Here is a 21,398-nt window from a genome sequence, read left to right as displayed (position 1 = left end):
GGAAGTTCTTCATTCGATACAGCACGCATGACGTCATTTTGCAAGGGTCTCAGGCGTGATCCCCGTCATCACCAGTTCCTTCCTGCTACCTATCGGGTATTGCTTGTATGCATTTATAAACGCATACATTATGGAAAACCGGCGCGATTTTAGCAATAACACTTTAAATATGTCACAATTTCACATCACCTTATTTTAGGTCAGACTTCAGTCTACAGAGACAGATTGATACTAATTATACTCATCGGCTACTTCATTGGGTACACCTTACTAGTAAAGGGTTTGACTTCCCTTTGCCTTCAGAACAGTCTTAATTCTTTGTGGTATTCCTTCAACAGTGTTGGAAACTCTCCTCTAGAGATTTTGGTCCATTTTGACACGGCAGCATCACTTCATCTGCACATCTATGATGCAAGCTTCCCATTCCATACATCTCAAAATGTGCTCTATTTGGACTGAGAAATGGTGACTGTGGAGGCCTCAATTGGTAGTGAGGGACCCAAAGGGCCAAAAATATATTTCCTGCACCATTAAGCCACCAGTAGCAGCCTGAACCATTGATAAAAAGCAGGACGGATCCATGTTGTTTATGCCCAATTCTGACCCGACCACCTGAATATCACAGCTGAAATTGAGACTTGTCAGAACAGGCATAATTTTTTTCCCAATCTTCTAATGTCCAATTTTGGTGAGCCTGTGCAAATTATAGACATTTTCTGTTCTTAGCTGAGAAGAGTGGCACCCGATGTGGCACCCTTCTTCTGCAGTAGCCCATTTTCTTCCAGGCTCGGTGTACTGTGCGTTCAGAGAAGCTAGTTTTGGATCAGCATCTAAACCCTAGAGAGGGCCGTGCGTGAAATTCCCAGTAGAAATATAATTTAATATAATTGCAAATGAAATTCCTAGTATAATATCTAAAAAAAAACAATGTTAATAATTCATTAAAAATAATTTATTTATTCAAAACATTTGCTAATTTACTAATATTTACACATTTGTAGTACTTGCAGCTGTCTGTCAGCAATGATGGTCAACATGGAGTTAGTGTGAGATTCTACTCATAACAGCATTAAATGAATCAATAAAATGAATTAATAAAAGTAATGTAAATTTGTGGGCAGAAAAAGAGGAATCCACTGAGAAGCAGAGGGTTCTGGTTTCAGGACACCTTCAGATGACTGCTGAGGTACCCATGAGCAAGGTATCAAACCTCTAAATGCTCACATAGGGCCCTGGACAGACACCAGGTGTATGCAGGTGGGATCGAGTATTCTCCATGTTTCTGAGATCAATGAAGAAATGCTTCAGTTTAGGTTTCAGAGGTTGAAGGGTCAGAAGCTGCAGAAGAAATTTAAAGTACAGTTAATGCCATTTAAAATGTCTCCACAAAAGCAGTCCATTGACTTAAAATGATACCTACAGCTCGCACGAGAGAATCCTGAAACACAAAAGGGAAAAACAAATTACAAATAAAGTTTTTAAAAAATCAATTTAAATTATATGAATGAACTGAATGGGTTTTTTTAATCATCCCAGACACTTTTAAACACAATATTTGCTATAACAGGATGTTTTCATCATGCCTTTGTTAGGTCTTTTCCAGATGAAGTAACCCATAATGGAGGCGAGGAGGAGCAGGACCACGACGACAACGCCAGCGACCACCCCAGTAGGAAACTCTGCAGGAGGGACTGAAACACATTTGTGATTCATAAAGTTACAATTTCAAACAAAAGGCATTCAAGAAAGGAAATCAGTATTTAAACCCATTTAGGAGCCATCTTACCCCAGTTGGTCCTGATCACACTTGTGTCCAGTACGATGGCAATGTCCTCCACGACACCAGGAAGTTGAAACACACACTCATATCTACTCCACTCTTCAGGTGAGACGGAGGAAAGCTTCAGATCAACACTCCTCTGAAAGGTCCCGTCATGGTTGGGAAGGATCTCCATGTATTCTACTTCCTCATGAAGTTTTTCTCCGTCTTTCCTCCAGAACATCACAGCTTCTTTTGGATAGAAACCTGTAGCGTGGCAGCTCACTGGAGAAGAGGGAGTCTTCTGGAGAAGAAATACAGATGGTTGTACTGGAGAGAAAGCAAAGCGATTAGTAAGATTAGTAAGTTTGTTAACAGTATGTCAACAGTCACCAAGTCCTGTAATCCTACCGTCTCTCTGGTGAAACTTTTGTATATATTGGAGATACTTTCTCAGCCTTTTGGGGCAAATCTCGGCGTTGAATAGCTTTTTTATCTCAAGATAAATGATTTCATTATCCCACTTGCGTTTGGTGATAAGAGCCTGTGGTTTTGCAGCCACCCATGTCATTGTTTCTGGGTCCAAGGCTATGAAGTCTTCTCCATCATATCCAAACTGATTGAAAGCAGTCTTTTTGTCAGTCTCATCGTCCCACTCACAGCCATGTATCCTCTGGAAAATGTGAATCCCTGAGAAAGAGAAATGATATCTGTTAGCTGACTGATATAATTACAAAGGTTTTAAAACTTCTTTCAACATATCTGTGTATTCCCTGCCACAGAAATGTAATCTAATCTTAAATAGAGCAGATTTTAGGACAAGATTGATACTGGACCATTATTTAAATTCTTGCTTAGGAAATCATACTGCTGTTTCATGTTTCTTGCTGGCTTTCACTGGGTTAATTTTTGATTAACTGATCGTACCTTCAGTTTGGTTAAATTGTTCCTTTAAGTTCTTAATCTGGGTTCTGTATTTGTGTTGGTAGCGATCACACTCATTTTCATAGATTTCAAACTGTTTGGGGTCTTCAAGGATCATTTTTACTGCCCAATCACGAGGCTTTGGGATCTTCCGATTGCTGTCACAATAGCCCCCAAGGAGGTCATCCACCATCAACTGAGCCACAAACTCTGGGAGGTTTGTGACTCCTGAGGATTCTGTGAGGAAATATCTCAGGCTGTGCTTCTCTGCAGAGAAAATGTATAATTATATAATTAACTGGGTATCTAGTTTTGTTCTCTTAATGATAATTTTACAGGTAATCACACGTGTAAAAGGATATTTTGATGTGAACTTACTAGCAGACAGAGAGTAAAGGTGGAGCAGCAAAAACAGTTGCCAATTCATCCTAGTAAACAACGAAGTCTTCTTTCTCGTTTAACGGCTTTTGGCAAAGATTGAATGATTACAGCCGTCTGCTGGTTATAACGGTTAAAAATAGCTAAACATTAAAAAACAAAACAAAAAAGTTTCTGTTTCCTGTTTCTTCTTCCTCTTCTTAATGTTTTAATGGTGGTTGGCAGCTTGTAGGCGCACTACCGCCACCTTCTGGACTGGAGGTCTATCAATTAGGCCTAAACCCAGCTACTTGGTTCTGTTACATCCAAATCTCCCTAAAAGCGACATCGTCCGGATTTCTCCTCAATAATTCTGTGAGATTCTACGGAACTTTATTTCCTTTCAGTGTTTCTTTTAGTGTAACTCTTTGTGCCTGTTACTTTGGACACTGGAAGCGGAGAGGCTCCACCATTTCAAACAACCCACAGCGTTCACACTTTCATGGATCGTGCTTCTGTATCACAAGGGTGCTGTTTAACTTAGCCTCGACTCCTGCTCTCTTCATTCCTTGCAGCATATTTGTTATCGCCTCTATAATGTGTTGTCTGGATTCTGACTAGATGTGTTTGATGCTGATCAGTGCACTGAATCTGATGCTATGAGTAAAATACAGTCCAACACCACATAAATGCCAACATCTTACCTGTACACACTTTTATATAATCATTAATTATTTTATTTAATAACCCTGTAACTACCATTGCTATTCTTACTCTGTTTTGCTCTGAGTTAGATGCATCCGTGTATGCTTTAATAAACTGCCTGTAGTTTTTATTTATATAATTACTTATACTAAATAAATACTTCAACTATAAATACTTCCATCACACTTTTCCCTTGATCGTTTTCCAATAGACCCAAATCACTACTTGCCTCTTCCAGTGTCCAAGGTGGGACAGCAAAGAGGGGGACTGTCTTACTCACTCTGATGTCAGCAATCCTATCTTCTCTGATCCGGCCTTCAATTGTCCATCAAAACTGTGTAGCTTTCTTTTTTCCTTCTCCTGGCACTCTGAGCTGGATGCTTTTCCTCCATGACCCCTTAAATGTGCCCAATACACCAACGATGTTTTCTCCCTTCTTATTTCCAGAGCCATTCCACCCTCCTATAACTTTCCTAACACCAATGGCACATTTCGCCCCCTTTTCCACATACGCCACCATCTGCACATAAGGAAACCCCAATAGAGCTGCATATACTGCTAAATGTATATCATAACCGATAACAAAACTGGGCTAACAATACTTCCCCGAGGGGTTCCACTGTAAACTTCTCGGATTCCACTCAGATTTTTACCCACTCTTACTGCTATTTTCCTGCCGGTAAGAAAGTTCCTGATCCATCTAAATATCTTGCCTTTTACTCCCATATGATATAATTTAACAAGCATCTGTCCTCAACATATCATAAGCTTTTCTATATCATAAAACACAGCTGCCACACTTTCTTTATTGATATCGGTTCTTCTCATTTCATGCTCTGCACACTAGGCTGGGCCTATTGTGCTCCTTCTTGTCCTAAACCCACTTTGCCAGCTCTTTAGTTCTTCCCTGGTTTCCAAATAATAGCTCAACCTTTCATTAATAATTTTTTCCATTGTTTTGCCTACATGCTATGTTAGAGCTATTGGTGTGGAGCTCTCTGCCAACCTTGGGTCCTTACATATAGGCACAATAATAATAATTCCACTGACTAGGCTACTTCCCCTCCTCCCATGTCTTGTTATCTTACGATTTCAACAATACCTCTTATTGTCTATCATTCTTACTTTGAACACTAAGGTTATCCAACGTGCAGTAATTTATTTGTTACCGGTACTGTGTTTTAGGAAAGCTTGCATTCAAAAATTGAAGGTGTTAGTTTATATTAACGGAATGCAGTAAATTATCAAGAGAACATATGAGAACCCTTTGGTGCTACAACGTGATAGTATGGGTGTTTATGTACGTGTCTTTATTTCCCATTGAAGACAACAGTAATCCGACCGCCTCTCCAATTCCATTGGTCAAAACACAGCCCTGAACTTGCAAGAAGATGCAACGCTTCACTGTAAAGCTCGTCAGTAAACAAATCATCTTCTGCTACAGCCAACTTGATATTGTGACCAGGTCAGCACCTGCCAGTCTTACTAAACCCCATTTCCTATGTTTTCACGGATGGCAGTCTCCTCAGTGTTGTTTGGAAGGAAAAAGGTACAAGCATCAAATGTGCGATTTTTCTTTTCATCTATATTAACTTTAATGACAGAATCTTTTTTTCTAAACCAATTTAAGGTCTTGCTAGCAATAACAGCTAAGATCAATCTTTAAGTGTAGTTTAATGAGTTAATATAAATGTTAATTGGTAATTAAAAATCAACATCTTATTAGAACAAGTCACACTTTCGAAAGTTGTTTTCTACCAAACACTACAAAAATCTCACAACTACCTCGAGAACATTATGTGAAGACCAGAGCATTTAACTACTTTAGCTGGTGATACTCTTTATTAAGTTTAAAGCAACAGTTGTGCGTTTTTTGTCAATATCAGTCCACACAAAATATAGAACAAAAACTGTCTGTTGCTTCCCAAAACCACATGAAAAAATAAGTTATTCTACTTACAAAAGCATATGAAATACATAAGGGCAAAACACAATATCCACAAATTCCTATCCACAAAAGTGTGGAGATCTTCAACCCATGTATGACTGAAAAGATGGCAGTACAGCTGTAGCTGGCACAGGTTTTCTTAGAGGTTGCAGCAAAAAATATAATTGGCTGAATAAAAGAAGTGTCAGGAAGGCATGTTTGCATTTCAGCCTGACTTGAAGAGTAGAATGGCCACTTGGCCCAGGTAGAAATAAATGAAGTGTTTTGTCTCGTGCGTCACGTAGCTGCCAAAGTTCCTCCCAACGATGCAATGCCATGTGGGGTTGTACTTTTTGTCAAACTCCTGCAAAAGAAAAAACACGTCGCTAACAAAAATGCCACTATCATCAGTTTTCATGCAACATATATTTTTGGTCTGATTCAACATGCCTTCTTGACAAAAGCAGCTATATCCTTCTCAATGTTGTATTTCTCCATTGCTTGCATGGCATAGTCCACTGCATCCTGTTGCATGTCATCAGACATATCTGCATTCTTTATTACTGCCTTCTTGTCAGACATTTTTCCCTGCATTGAAAAACAAAAAAAACCAAACCATATATACCAAATATTCCTTCAAGTTCCACCCAACATTGATAAAGTTGTATAAAGACCTCAGTGATAGTTTGGCTGTTTGGATGCAAATATTGTTTAGCATTCAAATAATGGCAGTAAATGATAACGTTCCTGTTGACTTGTTCTCAGCACACATTCAGCAAGCTCTTCATCTAACTAAAAGGGTCCAGTTCAACACTATATATATATATATATACACACAAATTAATAATGCATTCAGATTTGTTTCGGGTATAATACAGACTGAATTTGAACAAAAAACCCACAAAGATATTAGCATATAAAAAGAAACGCCTGTAAATGTTGTCAAGACCCACCAGCACAGGTTTATTTAAGCATCTAATGCGATCAAGTATTTTATTCTTACCGTTTCGCGGCTCAATATAAAGGCTTCTATGTAAATAAGAGCATACACATACGAGTTAGCTATATTTATAGATGGAAGGCGTGGCTCTCTGACCCGCCCCTACATCAAATACAAGAATCTGATTGGCTAAAGTGAGCCACAGCGTTGGTGACGTCATGCATTCTTTGTTGACAAACCAGCATTTTATTTCCACCCAGAATGCAACATTTTCACTGCCCACGTTTCTCAGGGGAAACTAATCGATCCGGAAAACTACAGTATTGATCCTTTATTGTTAGTAACTGTAGTGCTATAAAAACAATGGATACGATCATTTTAGAATAATCAAATAGAGGAAGTTTTATAATGTAATGCACTAACATGTCAAGAAAGAAATATCTCCTATACAGCGAAATCGGTTAACACATGTTTATAGCAGGTCCTCTACTCACATATTGTGCCTTATGAAATTGTCGAAAGAAAAGCATTGAACAGTGCTAATAAATTAAGCAGGGTATGTTACTACAATTGCCAACCTATGCAGTTTTCTTTTAAATTAAAAGGACCATATAATTCAGTCACTAGATGGCAATGTGGTTCCACGGCAAAATCAACACCTGTACCTGTAATTTGGTCTTCAAGGCCTCCAGACATTGAAATGGATCAAACCTTAGCAAGGTTATAGAGAGTTTGGTCGATTACATAAGCATTTATCTAAAACTTTTCAAACACATTTTCAACTCAACCTACAGCTGGAGGATCAGCATTGTGGTCTGATCTGGTCGTTGTCTGAGGGACTTAAAAATGTCAAGAAATAAGAAAGGTGGGAAGGCTATGTGTGTGTTTGCATGTTGTGATCTAAAGAAAGATAGAATCAAAACAGAATAGAGAGGGTCTGAGTTCAGTTTGTCATATTGATTCACTGGAAAACTGACAGTTCCTTCGGAAGTGGCATCCATAGATCTTACAACATATAGATTGCCCCGTTGGTTTTCACGTCCCTTGGTTCTACTCTCTTATCTCTTCCTGAGATTTTACCTGGAGAAGGATTCCAGGCAATAAAGCACGAAGGGTGTAGAGATGGGTTCCAATTTAAATCCTTAAGTCCGTTAGCACCTTCCTTTCAGAAGGTGTTTGATCTCTTCCCTCCTTGAGATTTAGACCCTTTCTCATAGATGCCAAGGTGTCTGCAAGAAAGGCTCACTCAAGAATGTAGACGTCATCTCATCTTATACAGAAATGTCCACTTCAAATAAATGAATCAAATCAAAGTCAGTGTATCAAGCAGAGGGCCACAAGTGTGTCTGCAGGTGGCCTCGTTGGGGGCCATGTGGGCTACCCTTGGCAATCCTGGCTGACATCCTTTGTAGTGTGTCAGCAGAGTATAAATGCATTGTGAAGGACAGAGAAATTTTGCCATATCTTAATCCCATTGGCGTCTTTATTAACTTAAAATCAGGATTAGGTACAGACAAACATTGGTCTGATATTGATCTGTGCAATATCAAAAATAAAATCACAAACCAAACATTTTTTAAGGAGCTTCAAGCGTTACCTCGCAATAAATATGCAGCCAATAAAAAACTAGAGAAACATGTACACAAGGAGGTATAAAACATTTACATTGGTCAACAGCACCTCTGGCATCTCTGCCTTCTTTGAAATGACCAGTAGCCAAGCTTGAGCGCAGGGAATACCTGCTCAATTACAAAAAATACATGCGGATATGTTTGATTAATGTTTAATTAACTGATGTCCATCATTATCAGTCATATTTTCTTCTTGTGGGTTGTGGATTGTGTTGTCATGCAGGCTCATAATGAAAGGAGACCAATATCAGACCTGCTTACTGGAATTCTTGAGTTCCCTGAGATGAAGGGTCAGATGCTGCAGAAGAAATTTAAAGTACAGTTAATGAGATTTAAACAGTCCATTGACTTAAAATGATACCTACCGCTCGCTAACCCTAACCCTAACCCTAATATTTGCTATAACAGGATGTTTTCATCATGCCTTTTGTTACATCTTTTCCAGATGAAGTAACCCATAATGGAGGCGAGGAGGAGCAGGAGGATCACTACGACAACGCCAGCGACCACCCCAGTAGGAAACTCTGCAGGAGGGACTGAAACACATTTGTGATTCATAAAGTTAGAATTTCAAACAAAAGGCATTCAAGAAAGGAAATCAGTATTAAAACCCATTTAGGAGCCATCTTACCCCAGTTGGTCCTGATCACGCTTGTGTCCAGTACGATGGCAATGTCCTCCACGACACCAGGAAGTTGAAACACACACTCATATCTACTCCACTCTTCAGGTGAGACGGAGGAAAGCTTCAGATCAACACTCCTCTGAAAGGTCCCGTCATGGTTGGGAAGGATCTCCATGTATTCTACTTCCTCATGAAGTTTTTCTCCGTCTTTCCTCCAGAACATCACAGCTTCTTTTGGATAGAAACCTGTAGCGTGGCAGCTCACTGGAGAGGAGGGAGTCTTCTGGAGCAGAAATACAGATGGTTGTACTGGAGAGAAAGCAAAGCGATTAGTAAGATTAGTAAGTTTGTTAACAGATTGTCAACAGTCACCAAGTCCTGTAATCCTACCGTCTCTCTGGTGAAACTTTTGTATATATTGGAGATACTTTTTCAGCCTTTTGGGGCAAGTCTCGGCGTTGAATATCTTTTTTCTCAGAAGATAAATGATTTCATTATCCCACTTGCGTTTGGTGATAAGAGCCTGTGGTTTTGCAGCCACCCATGTCATTGTTTCTGGGTCCAAGGCTATGAAGTCTTCTCCGTCATATCCAAACTGATTGAAAGCAGTCACTTTTCCAGTCTCATCGTCCCACTCACAGCCATGTATCCTCTGGAAAATGTGAATCCCTGAGAAAGAGAAATGATATCTGTTAGCTGACTGATACAATTTAAGACTACCATCCATCCATCCATCCATCCATCCATCCATCCATCCATCCATCCATCCATCCATCCATCCATCCATTTGAATCCATCCTCTACCACTTATCCAGGGTCGGGTCGCGGGGGCAGCAGCCTAAGAAGAGAAGCCCAGACTTCCCTCTCCCCAGCTACTTGCTCCAGCTCGTCCGGGGGGGATCCCCAGACGTTCCCAGACCAGTCGAGAGACATAGTCTCTCCAACGTGTCCTGGGTCTTCCCGGGGGCCTCCTACCGGAGGGACATGCCCTGAACACCTCACCAGGGAGGCGTCCAGGGGGCATCCTAACTAGATGCCCAAGCCACCTCATCTGGCTCCTCTCAATGCGGAGGAGCAGCGGCTCTATTCCGAGCTCCTCCCGGATGGCAGAGCTTCTCACCCTATCTCTAAGGGAGAGCCCAGCCACCCTACGGAAAAACTACCGTCAATTTATTCATATATCTTCTTCCAACAGCCACATAAAATTAAACATTAATGTAGAGTTGCTCATACCTTCACTTTGGTTGAATTGTTGGTTTAAATTTTTAACATGAGCTCTGTATGTGTATACATAGTGCACACACACATCTCTGGAATATTTCAGTTCTATGGGATCGTCTTCGATAATTCTCTCGGCCCACTCATCTCTCGGCTTGGCACCGTTGCTGTCACAGTAGCCTCCTTGAAGGTCATCAGCAACCATCTGAGCCAGAAAGTCCTGGAAGTTTGTGGCTCCCGTGGACGCGGTGAGGAAGTACCTCAGGTAGTGCTTCTCTGCAGCGGCAAAAAGCTTCACTTTATTTTGCATCATAATTGTGATGATGAGCATATATGAAGGCGTAGTTTCATTTCTTAATTATCTTCTTTCTATTTTCATATGTATAATAAAGACAGTTGCAGTTGAGATTCAGGTGAGTAATAATTTATAACAGATCGATAGCAATCTATATAATAAAACCCATGAATGCTGTACGACTTCTCACAGGCACCTGTTCTGCAGCCCAGCACAACTGAGTGAGAATGATGTTTTTCTTCGTTTTAGCTACAAATGTAACACTCACTCACTCACTCACTCACTCACTCACTCACTCACTCACTCACTCACTCACTCACTCACTCACTCACTCACTCACTCACTCACTCACTCACTCACTCACTCACTCACTCACTCACTCACTCACTCACTCACTCACTCACTCACTCACTCACTGCTGGATTACTAAACAGAATTTCCGGTTCAGTGTGTGTATTGAAATTATCATCTTAAGTAAAGGAAGCCAAAACTAAGTAAAAAAAAAAAAACAATTTGTGAACTTACCAGCAGATAAAGAGTAAAAGTGGAACAGCAATAAAATCTGCCAAAGCATCTTGTTGTCCGTCCAGAACCTTTTATTTGATCGCCTAACGTTTTGGACCTGATAGGAGCTGTGTCGCAGAAGAATATTAGTTAGTGAAAGTGAAAACATCACATCAGGAAGTGCAGAACGCAAAACGTCGCGATTGCTCTTAAAAAACTGCTGCCGTGCAACTAAATGATAGTTAGTTGGACTTTTTTTTGCCACAAAGCCACCAAATAGGCCCACGGAGAGGTTTTAGCTGTTGACATCATCAGTTATCGTTATTAATGTTCTAAACTTTTGTATTTGTATGTTTGTGCTCGATGATCAATGGATGTCATGGTTTTACAAGAAAATCATCAGGGAAGGTCAGAAAGATTAAAATTCAGGTGTGGACCATCAGAGAAACATGTTTATTCATTCAGGGTCAGTTTAACACAAATACCCAAACTTTGCTCAACAATATTGTCTAAAGTTTTCGTGCGTTTTGTGCTGAAACGTCTGCGGTATTTTAAGCCTTTGAAAGAATAACAGCATGAACACGTTCGATGAAGGTTTTATTAAAAAGAGAATAAAGCTTACAGGGTGAATCATATCGAAGACAAAAATGTATCCTTTGGGGAAAAAAACAAATCTGACCTAAATAAAAAATACAAACTCTAAGGTCACAATCCCTTGTTGCCTCCCAGTCCTCCATCTTCCTCCTCTGCCTCATTAACGCTTCCCCCCTTTCTCCCAACGTTTGTGGGTCCGTGCTGAACGTCTCATCCCTCTTCCGACTGAGCCAAGATTTGCTTTATTTTTTCCAACCGCCAAAAGAAAAAAATGTAGCAGCACTACCACAAATGACGTCTCTTCTGTTCCACTCAATATACATATATAAAATAACGACTATGTAAAAGCCAAATTAGTTTGGATGTTTGCTACAGCGTTTCCAGTTTGATGGAGTTATGTGGACCTGGATCCTGGAGATCCTTTACCAAGCATCCATGTTTCCATCCTGAAGCCTATTTCCTAATCTGATCCTGAATCCTGTTGCGGCTCCAGAATGCAGAGACATTGAGCCCCGTCCAAAGAATACTAGTAGGACCAAAGAGAGGGAGGCAAGTTAGAATCACAACATAGAAAAAAAAAAAGTTATGATTAATTTTTAACAATTACTTTAGAGACTATAGGTGGTACAAATGGAACCTTGGGAGGAAATTAGAGAAATACAATGGACTCTGATGATAATCAATCCCAAAATACCTAAAAAAAAACAATTGAGTTTTCAACACACAGTTACTACTGAGGACAGTCATATTTGTCACTATTGCTAAATTTGGAAACTCAACAGCCTTATATGAAGCTTATTTAATAGTTGTTGAGGCACGGCCATCATACCATTGATGCCATATTTGAATCCTCCTCCTCCTGTTTATCTTATTATGAACTGTTTCCTCTCTTCCCATCCTATTTTGTTCCTTTGAACTCTACAGAGAGACACACAAGAAAGTCATAGGAAAGAAGATTATATCTAAAAAAAAAAAAAGCATTACACAAAGAGGGGGCAATCCAAAGGGAAATGGAGCAAAAAGGTAAAAAGGTGATCAGAAAAGGAATAATGACAGACTGATAGAAACCCAAACCTGATGTAGAAATGAAAACAAAACAGTAGAAGAACAAAATTAGGAGAGCACGTCACGCCATCCATGAGATTACACTGAATTGTATACAAATCGTGTCGGTTTCCGTCTCCAGCCTAAAGGAGCCCAGCCGCCATTACAAAGAGGAACCTAGGAGCGGGAGCGGGAACGGGAACGGGAGCGGGAACGACGTGGAGAGTAACGTGGCGAGCCCTTGCTGCGGCGCGGCGAGTAGCTGCGTGACCTGCTCTTGCTACGGCTACGGGAGCGGGAGCGACTGTAGCTGGGGCTGCGAGGGCCATCCATCTTCACACGGATGTAGGCCGTCTCTCCCTAAACACAAAAGGAGTTGACAAATGAACTTCTACCCTGCTTTTTTTTTTTTTTTTTAAACAGCATAATAACTCTCAACATTTTGATCTTGCAAAACCAGGTCAGCAATGGTTAGGTTCTGGTGGTCAGAGGAACAACATCACACGGCCACAGACACCTAAACCGGCCTTCACTTACTGTGACCTTGAGGCCAATTTCATTTCGAAAAACAATCCCACAGTCACTCGTTATTAAGTCAGATTGATGATGTTACCCTACCTCATGAGAGCGAAACTTGGTGTTATCCAATTTACGGACCGCGTAAGTCATGTCTTCTTTGCGAACAAACTCCACCACTCCGGTGCCATCGCGGTACACATCAGTATAACATACATCACCTGCCTCCCGCATGTGATCCTTCAGATCCTGCCAGCTTCCACTCTGAGGAAGACCTGATGACAAAGAAGCACATTAGACCTGCGCATTCATCAACACGCCACAAAAAATGGGTGAGGTGTAAGACTCATAAAGAGGAGCAAACATCACCCACCGGACACAACAACTCTGTAGTCCGAGCGCCTGGACGGGGGGCCATATCTCGTTCTTGGTGGTCCCATTCCCCGACCTCCTCCTCCCCTTCCACCTCTAGGGAACTCAACACGCAGGCGGTAGCCATCATAGTCGTAACCATCGCGCTCATAAACAGCATCCCCAGAATCCCTGCAAAGCACAGACGTTAATTTGAAACATTCGGTTTTATTTCCAAAAATGTATAAATTCCGGCTTCTGCAATCATGCTGGCTAACAAGTGCTTGTATCGATACTCTGCATATACGTTAGCATCGGCTAAACAATATAGGAACTAGCACAAGGGAATGTTGGCTGTTTCGAACTGGGGGAGGAGCGCTGCGGCTTACCTCGGATCTTCAAATTCGACGAAGGCAAACGGGGGTCCTCCTCTTCGGTTCTTCAAGTCAATATCACGGATAGCACCAAACTTGTAAAAGAGGTCTTCGATGTCCTTGGAGCGAATATCGGGCGGCAGATTCCCCACGTATATGCGACAATCATTACTCCCTGCTGGTCCTCGAACTATGCCGCTCGACATCGCGGAAGATAGCAAGCTAGCTGGAAAGTTCGCTTCAGATAAACACAATACTACAATACTCGAGTACGTAGAGGTATATACCAAAAGCGGTGGAATATCCCCTATCGCCTTTAAACGCGTCTAAAATAGATAATCTACTGTAAATTTCCTACAACAAAACTAATAGGAGACAGTGGCCACGTGATGGTTGAAATGTGTTCTTCTTCGGTCGTAGCGTGTCGTAGCTTCAAAAATAACCGACAGCGCCGCCTGCTGGCACGGAGAGTCACCGGCGACGAGACTTTAAGGAAATGGTTCATTTAGTTGCTGTTCGGGGTTTAGATTTGGACCAGAATTTAATAGACGTGAGTTTGCAGGTTATTTGTGTAGTTATTTCACATTTGACACAATTAAAGTATAAGTAGTAATCAAAAAAATATAGCAATATAACAAATAGGATAAATGACCTGGAAAGGGGGGTGCATTACATTTAATGTATTATTTACACTTTATTAAGTTTAAAAGTATAAATTCAGGCATAATTTTTCATCCTACCCAACAAGCAAATGAATATGATGCAATGTTAGCCCTTATTTATAAATAAATTAGGAGGGATAATTCAAATATAAAACAGTTGCAGTGATTTAAGTGTTCCAGTCCAGTGTCAGACAGCGACAGCAGTCATCCATTACAACCCCACAATAAACAAAAACACAGGACACATTCTTTCTTCACGCTCAGATTTGTACACAAATATAAAAGTCACCCTTTAGCCTTTCTTCCTTCAGGCATTCTTGGCTTTTTTGTCTCGGCGTCTCTGCCTCAGCTCAGTCAAGATTTTGAGCAGTGACAGCAGAATAGGCACACACATGGGCAAGAAGAGTGGTATGTAGATGGCAAACTTCTGATCGTCAGGAAAGTAGAGGAGATGGAGCAGTGAGGGGTCAAAGAAGGCTCGCTCCGACGCTGAGAAGGCTTCTTTGCTGTACTGCAGGGCAAAACCAAGGTTCCCAGCCTCCAGCTCAGCAACAGCCAGCTGAAGTGATGTGACAGCGCTGGATACCTGAGTGATATTAAAGTACCTTAATGACCTCGATACAGTTTGGGCTGTTACCCCACACTATATACACAGTATGCATGTCTTCACATCATACCTGTTCAGCAATGTTGTCATTTATAACAATGTTTCCAATCTGGTCAAGCAGCTGTGCAAGTGAGGTGATGGTGGTGGTCGCTGTTGCAATATTTTCCACACTTCGGCTCCACATTAGACGGTCGAGCTCCCAGTCAGCTAGACCTGCACTGCTGCACGGCGCTACCATGAAGCCAGGTGGAGGAGTAGATGACTGCACGCCCAGCAACAGTCTGTCAGAACACAGCAAAGGATAGTTAACTTCCTATTAACTGGATACATATAACACCTCAATAAGAATTGGCCTACCGAAGCTGGGCGAGAAAGACTCCCATGACCCTGGCCATGCTAATGTCGATGTCAACAGGAAACGTGACTTCAGGTCCATACAAATCATCAACATTGTAGATCTATAAACACACAAGTTGCTATTTCAGATGCATTCAGTGCAAATCAAGTGTAGTAAAAGTTGTTTATTTATAAAAATATGAATATTCAAAGCATATTTAAGGTCGTGTCCATATCTCACCATAATCCCACCCCACCGTGGTGAGTGAAACGCATTTGTAGGCACTTCCTGTTTGTTGTAATTGTGAATGTGAAGGGGTGAATGTTGGGCATCTGGGACGTACAGGAGAAAGTTCAACACCGGATTGGAAGAAGCAGCATTTGATCCTGTTAAATAATAGATTATGAAATGTAATGATGATATATTACACACATATGCACAATTTGTTAAATAACGCCATGTATTTATTTTTTAACCTAATCTTGCTTCCACAGGGTTGATGACATGGGCAAGACTGTCAGCATTGAGCGTGTAAGCACTGCTGCTGCTGTCAAAGCGTGGGTTAACACCCAGCATGGCATAGTACAAGATCTGTGAACAAATAACAATTGAATCTATTAGCTTTGCATGTGTAATCATGGGGTAAATGCTGCACGCTTGCATATATAATACCTGAGAGTCAATGCTAAAGTTAGCCAGAGGGGCTAGCTTTGTAAGTAATGGCTGAATGTAGGTCTCCACACCACCCTCAATATCCCAATGTAGCCGGTGTGATTTTGGGTCGGGGTTCAACAGACTGAACGTTATCTCGTAACCTAAAGAGAAGATCAGAGTCACGGAACAGAGACAAGAATATATTTGTACTTTAGCTGGACTGAAGCAAAGACCGACCTGGGCTGGATTTAAAAGCCCTCATGCTATCAGCAATGCTCTCTTGGTTGCCGGGGCTGACACGCACTCGGTCACTCAGAGCAGCAGTGATGTCGGTGCGGCTAAAAGACATCACCTGCAGCACCTGCTTGAGCCGAGGCTTCAGATGGGTCAGCAGCTGCTCCAGTGTCCTGCCCACTTTCACCTGGGAGCCGATGCGCAGCAGCGCCGTGCGCCGTTGTCCAATATACACATCCACATCCTAAGAATGGGGTAAAGGTAAACATTGGCTATTGTGTTTTTAAGTCTGTTCCACATTACTAATACATTAATTAAACAAAAAAAACCAAACAGTTTTCACCTCAGGGAGCAGTGAAGACGACTCTGGGATCACATATACACCCAAAGACCCACACCAACTTTCACTGAGTGTGTGCAAAGACAGATCTGCAGCTAAAGATGAAGTGCAGAAGATTTCAGTATAATTAGAACCTTTTTATTTGAGATGAGCAACTTTGGGCATATGAAGATAATATCTCACCTGCAGCAGTTGGCTGATTTAAGGCATCTTCCTCCATGACTGTAGCCGTGCGATACTTAACTTCATACCTGTAGTTTAGAGAGGTGTCCTCTGGAAACAAGTGGTTTTAAGCCAATAATTACTTTCCAGTCTTTGCTTTACAAAATCACACACTATTATCAAATTACCATTGACAGCATGTTTTTCATCCCAGGTCTGGGTCACTGGGACCTTCTTCTGCTGCTCTGGGGTCACAGTTCCTCGTGCGAATACAACCTCAACATCAGCACTCAGCTGGAGCTACAACAGAAACATGACAATTCCAGCTATGAAAAACAGATCGAACTAACCACAACAGTAATGCCAAGAACACATGACAAACCTGAAGGTTAGACAAGGCATTTATCTGACTGACAGGCAACCAAGCGCGGTACGTTTCGGTAGTTCGCCACCACAGAGGGACTCCCACGATGATGACCACAGCTGCTATAGACAGAGCAGCAATCTGGCCACGTCTGCGCTCTGACAGACATACAAAGAGCAAGGAGAAAGTTTTAAGACAGAGTTTATGTACCATTTAATAATTTCACTGGTTATTTTTTCCCTCTGCATTTCAAAAACAGTGATAACCAGTTGAGAAACATACGAGAGACACATACAATAGAACAGTGCAGTTGCCATGGCCAAGCATTTTCACATTAACATTGGTTTCTCCTTTTCCCCCACGACACACAAGTAATACAAAATTACACAAGACAAAGTGAGCTGTGTCTTTAATCAACATCTTCAGCTCACAATACGATTCAATTTGAGGGCTGATATTGCACGGACCTTTGCTTTGTGTTATGTAGCTGACGAAGGGAACTCAAAATGTGCAATAAAAGTATAAATGATAATAATGGGGATAGCCTGGACATAAACACTTGATGTGCTCACAGGATGGTGGAAGGCTAAACTGCAAATGTGGCTAACTGCTAGCTTTAGTTCGTGTTTGAATGTCGAAAACAGCAGCCTCGGCGTCGACGCTACTTTGTTGAATGTGCTTACAATGGATTAGCAGACGTTAAGAAGAAGCAATGGGGAAAGGCTGACATTTTAAAATAAAAACTGACATGGAAGTCATTTATACTCACCCACTTCCGTGGTAGCCATTTCTATCAATGAACACAAAAAGGTTCGTTTGTTGCAGCTGTCAAGTGTTGGTCTATAGATCACGTGACAGACGCGAAAGCGATTTAATGTACTGTAAATGCACCGGAGGCAAGGTATTGTACGTGAGATGGTGTTGTTGTGGTCCCATACATATATAATACATATGTTGTTTAGTTGTCTTATCTCCAGTTCACTAGGAAGGTAGTATTATTGTAAGCATGGTAAACCGGTTCGCGTCGTGAATAGAATCAAACGCACACCCGCAAAACTAGCGTATCGATATTTTTCTTCCGTAGGATCGCGAAGTCAATGACGTTTCCTTTGATTGGCCATTATTGATAAGCGCTTGAATCGGATGCTTTGCGGCAGGAATTCGGGGTAATCCAATGAGAGATGTGTAAAAAAAAAACCAACCTCTAATATTACTGACATATTCCGGCATAGAATGGTATGAAACAAAGTTATGTTAATTAAAAAAAATCTATCAAATGTGTCTTTGATGTGTAGGGATTTCCCCCACTCTCGATTAAAAAAAATATGTTTATACAAAATCAAAACGTCATATGGATGTCATTGCTAAATCCCATCTATACATCAAAGAACTAAGGTGTGTTCTCCCACCCACAAATCTCAGCTAAACGGGAACTTTTCACGTCTCAAGAAGCCGAAGAAATGAAAGCAAACAGTAACATTAATGAGTGACACAGGTTTCTGTTGCATCGAAGGTTTATTTTAACCACTATTTGAGTCACCAAGTGCTTCGTGAGCAATAATAAAATAAACGCCACAGTATTTTAACACAGCGGTTCCTTTTCATCTTAAATCAAAGCAGGCATATGCGTGGTAGGTGCCAATTAGGAACGATAGAGCTTTACTTCCCGGTCCTACAAGCACGTACATGAAACTTTCTCTCTCTTTCAATCACTCTACTTTCACACACACACACACACTCACACACACACACACACACACACACACACACACACACGTCATAGCAGCTCAGAAGCTGTGCTCCCAGTATGGAGCCCACTGAAAACACTACAACACCGGTACCCCCATCCACTATGTTTTCCTCTAGCAGCTTATCTGTCTTCGTCTCTGACTCTCAAGACAATTTCATCCTTTCAGAACAAATTTGCAATAGCTTCCAGTGACTTTCCAGTATGAGCATGATCTGCACACTCTACCGTGTTCAAGCCAGTTTATAGAAATGATATAATGACGTGGTATTTTTTTAAATTATGGGGTATATTTGCGAAGGGCAGAAAGGAAAAATCAACTTTGTTACACATGCACCACATAGAGGGGTTAAAATGTTCTGTTATTCCTTCAGCAGTAGTTTAAATACCCTTGTCTTACAGAGACATGAGAATAAAAGTAAGTAAAGGATTAGATACTATTTTATTAGAAGCCACGTGCACTTACAGACATCTAGATCTGTATGTTCCACTACTTTAGAGATTACTGAACTGGCAACAGAGCTACAACAGGGTAAATATACAATACAAACAGGCAGCACTTGGGGTTAGTAGTGAAATGACAGAAGAACTGCTCTACATTTTCTGTTTAGCTGTTCCGTCTTCACAGGAAATTGGAATTGTGCGCTCCGTGCCGAGAGGTGACCGTGGCACCGTGATTGTAAGCACTCCATCGACGGACAGACTGGAGGTGACATCAGCACTCCTCACACCAGCGGGAAGCTTATACTTCCTCAGAAACTCCCTCGACACAAAGCCGTGGTCGTCCTGTGGACACAATCGCATCAGACACACGCTGCCAGTGTAGTCAGGGTGAAATGTGCAGCTCCCTGCAGGCGCTCTGACCTGTCTGTCCTGGTGTCTGGCGTGGATTGTGATGAACTCGTCGCTGATGCTGACGGACAGTTCGTCGGGCGAGAAGTGCTTCACATCCAGGTAAATGACATAGCGGTCCTTTTCAATCCGCATCTGTGCAAAGGATACAGCTGTTTGGATCGATGCTGGCAAAGGTGCATCGGAGAGTAAACATCATCGGGATTAGCGTTGAATAAAACAACTGCTCATCATGGTAAGGATTGTGTACAGTTCAGAGGTCATGGAGATGGTCGTTGTTAACGTATGTCGAACCAAATTTAAGCAAACATTTCGCACTGCTTTGTTTTGTCATTGAATTTTTTTTGGGTTACCTCACTGTGGCCATTGTCGGACCAGCTGAACCAGCGCATGATGGAAGGGCGCATCCAGGGGAAAGACCAGGACAAGGGCCAGAAAAACGGCCAATCGGTGAAAGGCTCTGCCATGGAGAGGTCGGAGAGGCGAGGTGGGAAGACCCGACGGTGCCAGGGAAACTGGATGGGGATATCCATGATGAGATTCCGAAGACGATGTAACAATGTTGGGTAAGCACGAGGTCTGGCTTGGTCTCGAACTAGTACCAATGCAGTCTCCTGCTGCCCATTTATAGGCCCTTTGCTCCCATCCTGCCTGACTGTTATTGTTCACTACATGGCAACTCTGCCAACAGGCCGGTCATTCTGGAACAATGGTGTCAACTATTCATCCCTCCACTGCCCACTTTGTTTCTTCTGTGCGTTAGATCCATCCGTCTCTCTCTTTTATGCTCGTTCTCTCTAAAAACTGTCTATCCCTTCTCCCCGGCTCAGAGTACTGCTGATATCACCACCCTCGTTCCACAGGAAATGCCCCTGTCTGGATCCCTTTGTGTGTCTGTGTGCGAATGCGCATGTGTTTGTTTGAAGGAATATCTGCCAGAGCATTAGCTTGGTGTGCCCTGACTGCCAGAAGCTTTGGATTTGTGTGTGGAATGGATGTGAGCTTGAATGAGAACTGATGAGTTTGTATTGACAGCATTAGGAGACACTCCGAGCGCGCATTTGTCATGAGCTCAGATGTCAAATATAACATCCTTTCCAAGTGTGTCACCGAACCAAATGAATGTCTTTCTGTCTGCTAATTACTGAAAGAATGAAGCAGACTTTCTGTGCATTTAGTGCACAGACGGTCGACTGCACTAGCCTCAACATTAAGTCAACACAAACAACTAAATCAGTAGAATATTTGGGGAGTAATGGCCATTTTAAAGGTGACGTGAAAAGAAATCAACAACTTCCTGTTGCAGTCACAACCCCCCCCCCCCCCCCCCCCCCAAAAAAAAGGTCAAATAACCCCCCCAACACACACACACACACACACACACGCACACACACACAGATTTTTAAGAATTTAAATATAAAATTTGCAAATATTTAACTACTAGCTTTTATTGTATAGAATTAAACCTAAACGCCCCAAACTGTGACTAGAAATAGTTGTTAGAACATTCAGAGCAGCCTGTTGCAATTTTGGCTCGAATCTTTGAAATTGAGGCACAATTTCAAGCGAAAAATGGGGGGGAAAAAAATCACATTTTTAATTTATCCAATTATTCATCACTTCCGTTGTGTTCAGCGTTGTCGCCATGGTAACGAAGCCGACGTTTGACCCGGCG

At 41.7% G+C, this 21,398-nt stretch overlaps 6 protein-coding genes across 8 annotated transcripts; all 6 read right to left on the bottom strand.

The window, feature by feature from the left end:
* Nucleotides 1-937: 937 nt before the first annotated feature.
* Nucleotides 938-3,433, bottom strand: LOC101067043 (HLA class I histocompatibility antigen, Cw-8 alpha chain-like). The gene is made up of 7 exons (XM_003971295.3): nt 3,062-3,433; nt 2,687-2,950; nt 2,171-2,449; nt 1,787-2,089; nt 1,584-1,691; nt 1,421-1,438; nt 938-1,338 (listed from the first exon to the last, which is right to left on the bottom strand). The coding sequence occupies exons 1-7, from the start codon at nt 3,108-3,110 to the stop codon at nt 1,310-1,312; spliced, it is 1,050 nt and encodes a 349-aa protein (XP_003971344.3). The 5' UTR covers nt 3,111-3,433; the 3' UTR covers nt 938-1,309.
* A 1,894-nt stretch (nt 3,434-5,327) lies between these two features.
* LOC101075095 (dynein light chain 2, cytoplasmic-like) lies at nt 5,328-6,801 on the bottom strand. The gene is made up of 3 exons (XM_011611620.2): nt 6,676-6,801; nt 6,123-6,260; nt 5,328-6,036 (listed from the first exon to the last, which is right to left on the bottom strand). Exons 2-3 carry the CDS (start codon nt 6,252-6,254, stop codon nt 5,899-5,901), a joined length of 270 nt encoding a protein of 89 aa, XP_011609922.1. The 5' UTR covers nt 6,255-6,260; nt 6,676-6,801; the 3' UTR covers nt 5,328-5,898.
* A 1,264-nt stretch (nt 6,802-8,065) lies between these two features.
* LOC101066816 (HLA class I histocompatibility antigen, Cw-8 alpha chain-like) lies at nt 8,066-11,038 on the bottom strand. Of its 2 annotated transcripts, none has more exons than XM_029849040.1 (6): nt 10,907-11,038; nt 10,102-10,362; nt 9,259-9,537; nt 8,875-9,177; nt 8,609-8,779; nt 8,066-8,541 (listed from the first exon to the last, which is right to left on the bottom strand). In XM_029849040.1, the coding sequence occupies exons 1-5, from the start codon at nt 10,953-10,955 to the stop codon at nt 8,643-8,645; spliced, it is 1,029 nt and encodes a 342-aa protein (XP_029704900.1). In that variant the 5' UTR covers nt 10,956-11,038; the 3' UTR covers nt 8,066-8,541; nt 8,609-8,642. The 2 variants fall into 2 exon arrangements, with proteins under 2 accessions (XP_029704900.1, XP_029704901.1); XM_029849041.1 differs by having other exon boundaries at nt 8,668-8,779.
* Nucleotides 11,039-11,465: 427 nt separating this feature from the next.
* LOC101066595 (serine/arginine-rich splicing factor 1B-like) lies at nt 11,466-14,194 on the bottom strand. 2 transcript variants are annotated; one of them, XR_003891151.1, is made up of 5 exons: nt 13,780-14,194; nt 13,413-13,582; nt 13,142-13,314; nt 12,309-12,883; nt 11,466-12,005 (listed from the first exon to the last, which is right to left on the bottom strand). XR_003891151.1 is itself a non-coding variant. In XM_029849042.1 (4 exons), the coding sequence occupies exons 1-4, from the start codon at nt 13,968-13,970 to the stop codon at nt 12,701-12,703; spliced, it is 717 nt and encodes a 238-aa protein (XP_029704902.1). In that variant the 5' UTR covers nt 13,971-14,194; the 3' UTR covers nt 11,466-12,700. The 2 variants fall into 2 exon arrangements, 1 of the variants encoding a protein (XP_029704902.1); XM_029849042.1 differs by having other exon boundaries at nt 11,466-12,883.
* A 92-nt stretch (nt 14,195-14,286) lies between these two features.
* pigs (phosphatidylinositol glycan anchor biosynthesis, class S) lies at nt 14,287-18,025 on the bottom strand. The gene is made up of 12 exons (XM_003971292.3): nt 17,894-18,025; nt 17,143-17,282; nt 16,949-17,060; nt 16,782-16,871; nt 16,602-16,693; nt 16,262-16,502; nt 16,043-16,185; nt 15,847-15,961; nt 15,611-15,756; nt 15,391-15,491; nt 15,104-15,314; nt 14,287-15,012 (listed from the first exon to the last, which is right to left on the bottom strand). The coding sequence occupies exons 1-12, from the start codon at nt 17,910-17,912 to the stop codon at nt 14,734-14,736; spliced, it is 1,689 nt and encodes a 562-aa protein (XP_003971341.1). The 5' UTR covers nt 17,913-18,025; the 3' UTR covers nt 14,287-14,733.
* Nucleotides 18,026-18,620: 595 nt separating this feature from the next.
* LOC101066139 (alpha-crystallin B chain) lies at nt 18,621-20,532 on the bottom strand. The gene is made up of 3 exons (XM_003971291.2): nt 20,077-20,532; nt 19,736-19,858; nt 18,621-19,657 (listed from the first exon to the last, which is right to left on the bottom strand). Exons 1-3 carry the CDS (start codon nt 20,254-20,256, stop codon nt 19,466-19,468), a joined length of 495 nt encoding a protein of 164 aa, XP_003971340.2. The 5' UTR covers nt 20,257-20,532; the 3' UTR covers nt 18,621-19,465.
* Between the last annotated feature and the right edge of the window lie 866 nt (nt 20,533-21,398).

This window comes from Takifugu rubripes, chromosome 15 (genome assembly GCF_901000725.2).
Source record: "Takifugu rubripes chromosome 15, fTakRub1.2, whole genome shotgun sequence".
In the NCBI taxonomy this organism is placed as follows: domain Eukaryota; kingdom Metazoa; phylum Chordata; class Actinopteri; order Tetraodontiformes; family Tetraodontidae; genus Takifugu; species Takifugu rubripes.
This window is presented reverse-complemented; position numbering and strand designations above follow the sequence as displayed.